The sequence below is a fragment of the Pelobates fuscus genome, chromosome 7 (genome assembly GCF_036172605.1).
Source record: "Pelobates fuscus isolate aPelFus1 chromosome 7, aPelFus1.pri, whole genome shotgun sequence".
In the NCBI taxonomy this organism is placed as follows: domain Eukaryota; kingdom Metazoa; phylum Chordata; class Amphibia; order Anura; family Pelobatidae; genus Pelobates; species Pelobates fuscus.
The window spans coordinates 55,613,761-55,625,946 of NC_086323.1; the positions used below are offsets into that span (position 1 = coordinate 55,613,761).

The 12,186-nt window shown below is 39.8% G+C and overlaps 1 protein-coding gene across 7 annotated transcripts in view; it reads right to left on the reverse strand.

The window, feature by feature from the left end:
- Positions 1–12,186, reverse strand: part of CACNA1E (calcium voltage-gated channel subunit alpha1 E) — a 738,678-nt gene that overhangs the window by 139,677 nt on the left and 586,815 nt on the right. For all 7 annotated transcript variants that reach the window (XM_063428300.1, XM_063428305.1, XM_063428301.1 and 4 more), the window contains 3 exons: positions 11,558–11,661; positions 9,893–10,045; positions 8,136–8,320 (listed from right to left, as the gene is read on the reverse strand). In XM_063428300.1, coding sequence (XP_063284370.1) covers positions 8,136–8,320; positions 9,893–10,045; positions 11,558–11,661 — 442 coding nt within the window. The remainder of the gene's footprint in view (positions 1–8,135; positions 8,321–9,892; positions 10,046–11,557; positions 11,662–12,186) is intronic.

Here is a 12,186-nt window from a genome sequence, read left to right on the forward strand (position 1 = left end):
GTGCATATAGTCAGCAGCTGAACTACCGCGGTTGCAGGGGGCCCGGCTGCCCTGCGGACACCTGCGACCACAGTGCCCACTGGCTAAACACATGCCCTGGCCCGTGTGGTAGAACCGCCGGGGCCACATTGAAGGTGCCCATCAGGTGCCCCATGCTGTTAGGGCCACCCGATGGCAATGAATTTCCAGGGAACCTGGTTAGCGCTGGAGCACTTTAACAGCGCGACCGGGCCCCCTCTGATGATGTCAGAGCTGGGAGGAAGTGACTACCCCGGTCACTCTTCCCAGCTTACAATGGGAGCCGCATGGGAGGAAGGAGAGGAGGGAGTCAGAGTGGGAACTCTGACTCCCATCAGCCTGAGCCACCACTGACCCCAGGGAAGTCACCCTCCTGCACCTAAAAAGTTGGAAACAGGAGGGTGACTAAAATATTTTGTATATGTGTCTGTATATGCAGGGCCATCTTTAACGTGGGGCAGAAGGGGAAGCTTTCCCAGGCCCAGTTACTTCTGGGGGGCCCCAGGCAGCTGCCAGTGGGCCCCTGCCTACAACTAGGTCTCAACAGCCCACCGGGATACTGAGTAATATCACCGTGGGCTTCAGCAGGTGAAGAAATCAGGTGTCCCCCGACCCTTCAAGAGTGCTACGGACCGGGCCCCTGTCTTCCTGCCTGCTGGGAGGAAGTGACGTGAGATCATTCCTCCCAAGTAACAGAGTACCGCTGGGGAGGCGGAGGCACACATGAAGAAGGAGGAGGCACAGACCAAGAAAGAGGAGGACTGAGGTAGCCAAGTTCCCAAGGCTCCCATCAATCTCAGCCATCCAGCTCCCACTGGACCCCAGGGAAGCCACCCTTCTGTAAAGGTAAGGAGACAGGAGGGTGGCTATACTATGTAAATTGAAATGTGTGTGTGTGTGTATGTGTATCTGACTGTGTGTGTGTATCTGACTATATGTGTGTGTATTTGACTGTGTGTGTGTGTGTGTGTGTATCTGACTGTGTGTGTGCATCTGAGTGTGTGTGTGTCTCTGACTGTGTGTGTGTATTTGACTATGTGTGTGTACCTGACTGTGTGTGTGTGTGTGTATTTGACTGTATATGTGTGTGTATCTGATTGTGTGTGTATCTGATTGTGTGTGTGTCTGTGTCTCTGACTCTGTGTGTGTGTGTGTATCTGACTGTATGTGCGTGTACCTGACTGTGTGTGTGTGTGTATTTGACTGTATATGTGTGTGTATCTGACTGTGTGTGTGTGTGTTTGTATCTGACTGTGTGTGTATATCTGACTGTATGTGTGTGTATCTGAGTGTATGTGTGTTTATCTGGCAGTATGTGTGTTTATCTGACTTTGTGTCTGTGTATCTGACTGTGTGTGTACCTGACTGTGTGTGTATTTGACTGTATGTGTGTGTGTATCTGACTGTGTGTGTACCTGACTGTGTGTGTATTTGACTGTATGTGTGTGTGTATCTGACTGTATGTGTGTACCTGACTGTGTGTGTGTATGTGTGTGTGTGTGCTTGACTGTATATGTGTGTGTATCTGACTGTATGTGTGTGTATCTGACTGTGTCTGTGTATCTGACTGTGTGTATCTGACTGTGTGTGTGTGTATCTGACTGTATGTGTGTATCTGACTGTGTGTGTATCTGATTGTATGTATCTGATTGTATGTGTGTATCTGACTGTATGTGTGTGTGTACCTGACTGTGTGTGTTTAACTGTATGGCTGTGTTTGTCAGTGTGTGTATCTTGCTGCATGTGTGTATCTGGCGAGATGTGTGTACCTGACTGTGTGAGTGCGACTGTGTGTATCTGGCTGTGTTTCTGTTAGTGTGTATATCTGTCTGTTTGTGTCAGTGTTGGTATTTGTGTCAGTGTGTGTGTGTGTATCTGGCTGTGTTTGTGTCAGTGTATGTCTACCTTTGTGTCAGTGTTTATGTGTATCTGTGTGTATGTATACATGTATCTGTATACTTGTGTGTTACTTTGTATGTGTATCTGCATGTCTGTGTATGTGTACCTGTGTATGTAAATGAGTGTCAGTGTATGTGTGTATCTAGGAGTGTGGCAATGCATACATCCCATCATTCCAGTACCAACACTGCCCACAAATACACTACTACATTCCAACACTAACACTGCACACAAATACACCACTGCAAGTGTATCTGTATTCATGTGTGTATCTCAGTGTTCATCTGTGTGGCAATGCATTAATCCCAGCGTTCCTACACACAAATACACCCCTGCATGTGTACCCGTGTGTCTTTGTGTATCTTACTGTGTGTACATATTTGTGTCAGTGGGTATCTCTGTATGTGGATGTGCCAGTGGTTTTATCTGTGTGTGTGTGTGTTTGTGTACATGTGTATGTATGTGTCTGTGTGTGTATATGTATGTGTCTGTGTGTGTATATACACCAGTCTGTTTGTGTCAGTGTGCATGTGTCCAGTGTTAATGTGTATGTATATCTGTGAATGTATGTCATACATCCCAGCAATTAAACACATGCAAACACACCCCTGCAAACTTTACATACAAACACACCCCTGAATTTACAGTCAAAAAGTATATAGAAACAGACCCTCTTCACTCAAACACCAACACTACACCCTACATGCACACACATACTCATTACAACAACATGCTCAAATTCAAATGTACAAACACTGCTCACAAATACAACCCTGCAACAATGTCCAAATGCTGAGCTGGCATCGCATCGTGGGAGTTGTACAACAGATGAGGATCTATCTTTTCTCCACTCTTGCGCTAGAGGAGAGGACCCCAAAAATGTCCTCTCGATATTAGTTCTGCCACTGTATTGGGGTGGAGGGTGTGATTGCAAGCCAGGGAGTGAAAGTGTGTGTGTGGGGGGGGGGAGAGGGCAGGATCCAGGGGGCCCAATGTTAAAGACGGCCTTATGTATATGTGTCTGTTTGTATGTATGTGTGTGTGTTTGTGTGTCTGTATGAATGTTTCTCTGTATGTGTGTATGTATGTCTGTGTGTCTGTATGTGTATCTGTATGTATGTGTATGTGTATTTCCGTCTCTCTGTGTGTGTATGCTTGTATGTCTGTCTGTGTGTCTTTATATGTGTGTATGTGTGTATGTGTGTGTGCCTGCATGTGTATCTGTTTGTCTGCATGTGTCTCTTTAGCATAACATTTATATTATACTATACCATCTCATGATTCTATTTTTAATTAATTCATATATATATATTTATGAAGATGTTGCTGGTGATCCTCCCTGGATTTAATGCATTTGAATTCCTATTTCTAACCCAACTTTGCCGCTTTGATTGCCCTGAGTTTTCACTAGCCAGGCATTTGCCGGCCACCCATTATAAATAACATGCACTGTGTGCTCTTCATATTTTATTTAATCAGTACTGCCACGTACATCATCAGGATATATTTAAATAACTCTGTGATGACAAGCACAGCGTTAGGTATATCTTCTAATTCATCGTTCTGCTTCCATATAAAGATAATTACCTTGGGCAGGGCATATACCACAGAGTACACCTGTTCTGGATAGAGCAGCTGAATGACAGCAATGTCTACAGTTGCTGAGAGGCACATGGAGCCTCGACAGCCTACACCATGAAGATCATATTGCTAGTTTCATAATATATACACGTAATGAGGATTTCGTTCAATTAAAAGAAAATTGTACTGAATGAAAAACACAAGTAAGCAAAGCTCTAATTTTTCACCTTTTCACTTTTTTGGTGTAAAGGTTCTCCTTGCATTAATTTTTCACTTGAAAACAAAGTCAACACAACCTTCGGGGGCAACTCACTGGATATCCTCAAATCTTTCAAGCTGTCAGTATACTAGCATAACCTTACTCACAGAGTATAGACAATTAATGGTTGTTAGAATAGCCACACTTACCAAACACGTCAGAAAATTGAGAAAAAGTTAACTAGCATAATAGCCAAGGTCACAGAACCAGAAATACACATTGTAAATAATCTAGCCTAATTAGGTATTCCATAGGTCAAACTCAAACAGAAACTTGCCAGTTCGAACCAGAGCGCAGACATAATAATTAACAGAGAACACATTACGCAAAGGCAGTTAAAAGCACACAAGGGAGCCATGCTCTTAAAGGCACAGGTAATGATACTATTACAATTAGGGATCTTTCTGTATGCAATTGGATACACAGATAACAAGTAGGGTAGGAAAAAAGAATTTAGCAATCTTCAACGTTTCTTTCTTTAGTGCATTTCCAGCAAGAACATGATGAGAGACCAGGAAGCAGAAGTAGGTGGGGTATAACTGGGGCATAAGTAATTTGATCATACTAAAAAAGGTCATGTCAATGAGTCATTCAGGAATCAGGATAGGCAAACACGATGAACATGGACATTAAACATTTGGCAGCTTTTTCTGCAAACTATGAATGTGCATTAAAGCCGTAGACGTCCCCATATAATTAACAAATTCCTCTGTGAATTCTGACCTTTATCCAGCTTTGATAAGTTAGCAAATAAGTGTGTTTCAAGAAAATGATAGGATATGAAATGTTTGCAAAATCCATAATGTCCACTTAGACAAACAGATGGGTGGAACATCAATTAGTTGCCCGTTTCTAGTTGAATAATTTGACTCGTCAACACATTTTTTTCCTATGAAGTGTTTCTATCTATAAATAAGTATGCAAATTCAAACACTATGCTCTGTGTTAGGCTGCAAGGAGAAGACTTAAACACAGCATGACTTCTGATATTCTTCTACCAGGAGAAACATACCTCAAGTCAAGTGAGAAAACATCTGATGAGACAAAGAAAAACAAACGCAAAAAAAAACACCTGCATAGCCATGTATGTAACCTCCAACAAAACTACTTGCAACAGTTGGATTATATAATACACATGTGGACTGAAAGATTTTTGGTTTCGTCATTGTTTAGAGAAAGTTTTTTGTTTTTCTCGGTTTGTCACATTTCTGTTTGGTTCATCCAGAATTTGGTAACCTTTTTTTATTTTGTCAACTATTCATTTTTCTGAAAAAAAAAAAAAAAAAATGATTCCTGTTTGCAAAACAGGATTAATACAAAATGAAAGCAAATATTACTTTTAATTGACGTCTGGCCAGCGCTTAGGAGCCAGTCACCACATTAAAAGTAAAAAAAAAATATGTATATATATAGATATATATATATATATATATATATATATATATATATATAAATATATATATATATATATATATATATAAGCCTATAGGGGTCAAAATTACCCCCCCCCCTCCTGCACCCCATTAAAACAAGGGATGTTTTATAACTCCCCCATGCTCCCATTTGCCATGGCACAAGCAGGGGCATATCTGCCGACTGCCGAAGAGCTGGTGGCCAGTGGCTGCTCATTATAATAAAGAAAAACTAGCGATTGGGCAGCTATCGGACTCTACCCACTCAGCCCTCAAGATAAGTACCCTAATCATTATTTCTTCTCTCAGCCCTCTATTCATCAACATTGTAATTAACTTATCGTGTTGCTCAGTGTGACCTTTCACCCTTCCTGGGAGGTTCTTATAAAGCCCAATTTAGGAATGAAGCCCCAAATCAGTACTACTTACCTGCAACCTCAAACTTTGTTTAAGTATTAGTCTACACCCAGAACTACATTCCTTTTGCTGTTTTCCCAGCTATATGCTAAAGTTCCCCTTAGAGGTCTGCACCAGAAAGAAACCTAATTTAGTGGATACACCCTGAACCCACAGGTAACTGCTATTTCCTCTCAGAGTAACTTCAGAGAATATTGGGATACTGAATGCTCTTTCATTTTGTAGTTCAGCACAGGGGTCCATGTTGTTACTTTTCTTTTTTTTCTGATAATTGCTAATAAAGAGCTAAAAGTAAACCTCACTCTAATTTTGAGAAAATGCTTCTTTCACATTGGCTTCAGCTATAGCCGGAATAAATTGTGACAGCAGCAGGTACTCTTCTCTCGCGAGCCGCGAGAGTGTTACCACGGGTTGGCATGGCAATGCTCCACGCGTCACAAAATGCATGCCGGAGCATTGCCATGGCAACCCGTGGTAACGCTCTCTCGACTAGAGAGAGAAGAGTACCTGCTGCTGCTGGGGATTGTAAGATCACTCTCAGGGCTCTGTCTTCACTGTACACAACAGCAGGCGTCCGGAACAGAACATATACATATATCGGTACTCGCTATATATATATATATATATATATATATATATGTGCAAAGAGGCGGCCCGGGCCCTGCTCCAGATTTCTTGAAGGTACAGGGGCGGCAAAATGCGGCCCTTGTCACAGTGCCACCTGGAGCCGGTGGACGGGCCTGCCCTGTATAACCCACAAGATATTGAGCCTTCTACATCTACGCTAGTTTCTTATCTAACAATGTGATTGTGATTGTTTATATATTCTGCTTTTATGTACATATACCCTGCTTATCTTTTAACATTTCCCCATCAGACATTTAAACTGCAAATATATTAACTGTGCATTGTGTTTTTCCATATGCATGATTTCATTTTGGAATGTAAGCAATATGTTTTAATTCCATTGTTTCTACCATTGTTTGTAACTACCATTAAAAACCCACCTCTTCCATTTATAGTGCAGCGGTCACAGCCTGTTACCATTTACATCTGTACAACTATCTGCATACTGCTAAATTAACCATCTGATAACAAGACCCGGAGCACATCATGTCTATTAATTCTCTTCATTCTCCATTTTCAATTGCAATTATACCACTGTACATACCTTACTGTACCGTAACCCCTGCCCTGTGCTTATTTAACCAGTTTTATTTAGAATGCTAGTTCCAGGGCAGAAACATCTGCCCAAACCTTTTCTCAGGACTACAAATCTTTCTCTTGCTAGGAAATTTTACACTAAAGCAATACTTATGGAGACACAGTCTAGGTACTAACTATGTTGTCTCACTGAATTGGTTATAGTGCCCTGTTGCTGACCCTACATTCAATGTTAAACCATTTACAGAGTCTGGTGTCCACTAGAGGTATTTTACAGAAAATAAATGATGGCCCAGGCACTCACGGTAAATCCAAAAATAGCAGGTTTATTGGAGCAGATAAAAGAAGGTTTATTGGAGCAGATAAAAGGTTTCGGACCACAGCAGGGCCTTTGTTAAGCTTAAGGACTGGCCAACCTCAGGTCCAAATACTTTTACATTTTTAAATAATTTGTGGTATTAGCTGATACACGGTACTTCTAATCATATAGGCCAAAGAAAAGGACACTCTAGGCACTATAACCATTTTACCTCATTGGACACGTTATATTGCCTGGAGTGCTCTGGCATTGTCCCTCCATTCAATGTTAATTTATTTTCAAGCAATTTAACTCTAAATATGGCTTGTTAGCCTCCCCCTATTCTGGCCCATACTGTAGGTATATCTAAGCAGAGATTACATACGTCTTTCAGCAGAGTTAAAGGGCCAGACATAGTTTTTAACATCCAAGATGCAAAAATTTAGTTTTTAACAGGTAATGCACTCCAGGGGCCATAGTCCCACGGTGACCAGAGTCTAGGAGCGTGTTCTTGGTTGGAATACAATGCTAGTACCGTGACCCACACCATAACTACTACAAGCAATGAGGGATTTTGTTACATAGTCATAGCAATTCATATCAACAATAAGCACGGTTATAGACTGAAAAATGTCAGCTGACACTCTCAGCCGACCATTGTCGCCAATTGCTGCTAATGCTTCCTCACTAGCCCAATCAGCACAGGTGGAATGGCGTGCTGTGGTCTCTCAATAAGCATTACAACATTAAAAATGATTTAATGTTGAATAGAAGGATGGCACCAGAGGACTCCAGACACTATAACCACTTCAATAAAATAAAAATGTTACAGTGCCTATAGTGACCCTTTAAAAATGGCTGTTCCCACGAAGCAAATGGAATCTGCACATGCACTAAAAGAGTTATTAACGTATATGTTTTCATTACAAAATATAACATATATATATATATATATATATATATATATATATATATATATATATATCATTTTTTTTTGTTATGATAATAAAAGTGATGACAGTTTTCATTTCATAGAATACACCATCATTTAGTCATAGTGGCAAAGTAACCACAATGTTTTACTTACATTGTACAGCACTGTGGTCCAACCCTCCATGGTAATGCACTGGAAGACAGTCAGGACAGCAAATAGGATGTTATCAAACTGAGTAATTCCATCATTGGGTCCGATCCATTCCTTGCACGCATACCCAGATGGGCAACGTGGCACACCACATGGGTGTGGTGGGTCCATGGGTTCTAATTCCCAAGCTAAGATGGAATAGAAAATTCAATGAGAAATTTATAGTATGTCATGGAATATGGAAAACAAGCAACTTTGGGGTAAAAGTACTAAATATGGAACAATCGTAAGAAAGAAAGCTGGTTGTAGGAATGCCAGCTCCACGATTGTCCTTCTGGTTACATACCACAGTTTCATATTAAAGCAGCACATGAAAAGTACTGGACTATCATGTGTAGAATGTTGAGATTATTGTATCAGTTTTCTTCCTGCAACATATGAATTCTACATACAGTGGGGTAGCGCTTTTCATGAACTGTTCAGTATATAGACATGATATGTTTTCATGGAGACACGATGAATCTAGTAAACATAATTAGTTTTCATGTCAAATCCCCCACATTTAGCAATTTATCACAAAATTATTTATAAATGCAGCCCAGTTTAGTTTTATATTGTGAGCAATCTGTGTTTAAACTAATGCCCTCTCTCCCCGTGATTAATGTGTGTAAGAGTTAAACATACAGCACGATGTGCTCATTAGCAGCGCATACTAATTATCATTATGCAGTGTGTAGTGTTGCTTGTGCTAGCATAAATTTTCAATAAGTTATTGTGCTGCTTGCATAATGGCATATACAGTATCTCACAAAAGTGAGTACACCCCTCACATTTTTGTACATATTTTATTATATATTTTCATGTGACAACACTGAAGAAATGACACTCTGCTACAATGTAAAGTAGTAAGTGTACAGCCTGTATAACAGTGTAAATTTGCTGTCCCCTCAAAATAACTCAACACACAGCGAATAATGTCTAAACCGTTGGCAACAAAAGTGAGTACACCCCTAAGTGTGCTCATATACACAATAAGTGCTTATTATTTTGTTGGTTCGAGGTTGAAGGAAATATTGGTCCTTGGATCCATTTTCCACAGAGCTGCAGTTGCTAGAAGCTGTGAGGTATGTTTAGACAATGTTTAATTACTGCTATAAGGGTTAAAGGATAGGGTAACAATTAGGGTTAAGGTAAGAGATTAGAATTGGGGCAATTGAGCTAGAGTTTGTGATTTAAAGATAAGTACTAGACACCATGAGATTCGAGGTTAGGGTATTAATTGTAATAAGTGATGGTTAGAGATTAGGGATACATGGATTAGTGTATTTGTGTATTAGTTAGTGTTAGACAGTACATGTGTCTTTGAAGCAAAATTTCACACAACCTTTTTCCTTTCCTCTTGGGCTAACAAAGTAATGTAAGTACATATATTACCGCACATTTTCTTGTACCAAGTTCTCCGTACAAACTTGTAAGAAACATTCACAAATAGATTTTCGAATTTATGAAAATAATTGTTTATGTTCTAATTATTTTTAACAAGCAACAGATACAGTACCTCATTTCTACTCATTATTTTACTTTCTATTCATGAACCCAGTATGGAAAATATGGGGTAGGTAGTAAACACAGCATCCTTTCCAATGTGGCTCCCTATGTGTCCACATAAATGCACAACTTAAATGTTAGCCACAATATCAATTTATCATTTTTACAATATTTCAGTCTCAGGGATATTGCAATTATCAAGGTCAATATACCGGAGTGGTTCCTGTAGCAGGCCTTGTGCAACTTTCCACTGTAAAACTCAAGGCCGATAATTGCAAACATAAGAATGGCAAAAAAGAGCAGCAATCCAATCTGAAGCAGGGGTACCATCGCCTTCATTATAGATTTCAGCACAATCTGTAAACCTGCAGAAGATGAATTAAATGGCAATGTGAGATAGCACAACACACAGAAGTCAAAATGTTCCAAACAGATGATTACACAGATAAAGAATTGTTATATTGCTACTTTACCTTCTAAACTCAGGTTATACATTTTGTTGACAATTTTTCAAGTCATACTCCCTTTTTAAAAAGTTAATTAAAGTTTTTCACCTAATGGGGATTTAGGTTCGGCGCATAGGGTCGGAGTGTGTTAATGAGTGGGGGCTGAGGTGAAGGGGTTGAGTGTAGGGTTAAGTGGCAGAATAGGCAGGTGTCAAAGAGTGGTAGCTGAAGTGGGGAGAGTTGGAGCTTAGCTAGGAATATGAGGAAAGTTAGGTGGGGGGTAAATGAGTGGAATAAGAAGTGGAGGAGCAAAGTTGGTGTGTGCAAGTATGCAATAAGACAGCAGACAGCCTTTAGTATCCATCAAAAGTGGAATTCAGGTTTAGCCATTAGTGTAATGGAATGATGACAAACAGCTACTTCTAGTTACTATCTGCCGCATTCTTGGACATAGTGGTACGTGCTGCCTGCAGCTTGCATTGAAATTAGGTTCATGCAACTTGATAATTACGCCCCTGGGGACATAGCATAGGTAGTAGGAGGAAAGACGTTGCCAGAGGATTCCCCTTCAAACTGGTTTTAGCAGCAGCCAAATACCCACTCTGTTTACAGAAGCCTTTTGTATCCTTTAACAGTTGGCAGCAAGTGGCTGCAATGAACAGAATCAGGTATGCCTCGTTCACCCCTGCCCTCACTACTCTACCTCCCCTGAGTTATGATCAGCATTGGATCCCTTTAGCTATTGAGGGTTCCTTTTCTTAATGTCACACTGCTGATAGTACCACCCCTGAGCATCTCTATTGAGCTAGTCTTTGGTTGGTTACCGTGTGATGGAGTAACTCTATATATGTAGTCCTTGGTTGGGTAGAGTGAGGTAGAGTTACTCTAAGCAGGTAGTTGGTTGTGACCTTAAAAAATATAAACAGATCTGCATTCTTTCACGTGGTTGACTGGATATTTGAATATTCAGGTATGTACTTTTTGAATTGTTGGGAGATATTTGATCCTTCAGAAAACACAAATATCTTTCTTTATGAAATATGTTGGATAAGATTTATCAGACATTACAAACTTAATACTGTTCAATAACCATGGTCTGCAAATGAAATTATTATTTTTTTTTATATGGACATTGAACTTTGAATTTTGGGGATTTGACAATTGGGCTGCAGAATTTAGGCTTAAATTAAGAATGAAACAAAGAGTTAGAAAACAATTATCATCTTGCTATTTCTCAAAACAAGCGGTTTTGATATATATTTAACAGCTCACTTGTCAAGTCACATAAATTCACCAAAACGCTCACTATTTAGAAAATATCTAGTGGTATGGAGTCCTAGTAATTTTGCACAAATGCTCATATACTAAGAATTAGAAACTTTATGTGTTAATCAATAGTAAAAGTAAAAAAGGGTGTATAAATAAACTTACTAGGAATTCCAGAGACTAGCTTCAGTGGCCTGAGAACCCGGACCGCACGCAATGTACGCAGGTCCACGTGAGTATTAAAGTGTGTCCCAGCTGTGGCTAAGATTCTGTAATGAAATCACAAGCATAGAGGTTAATCATTTGCACAAAATGAATTTTCAGCCAATAACTTTACATATTCATTTGTGCAAGAAATATATATTAGAACAGAGCAGAATTGATTTACAAACACAGAACAAAACATATGATTCAACATTACAATTCATGCAGCAGTTGATGGGGATATTCTTAAAAGATGACCAAATAATGCCACAAACATCTCAATGCACATGCCCGAGGTCATCTACATAGACTGAAGGACCTTAAGGTCTTGGATGATTTTCCATAGACCCTTGTTTTGTTCTCTTGTTCATAAATGAGAGTTCACTGGTAAAAACAAAGCCCACGTGAATTAAGTCCAAGAGAGGGATTTAGGTAACTATAACTACTTCATTCATCTTCCCCTGGACACCATAATGGTAGCAGAGAGGCTATGTAGGTTAATTTGCCAAAATATCCGCACAAGTAATAATTTCACTTCTCTTTTGTTGCACACTAAATATAAATGATCTACTTGACATTTCATTTAAAAG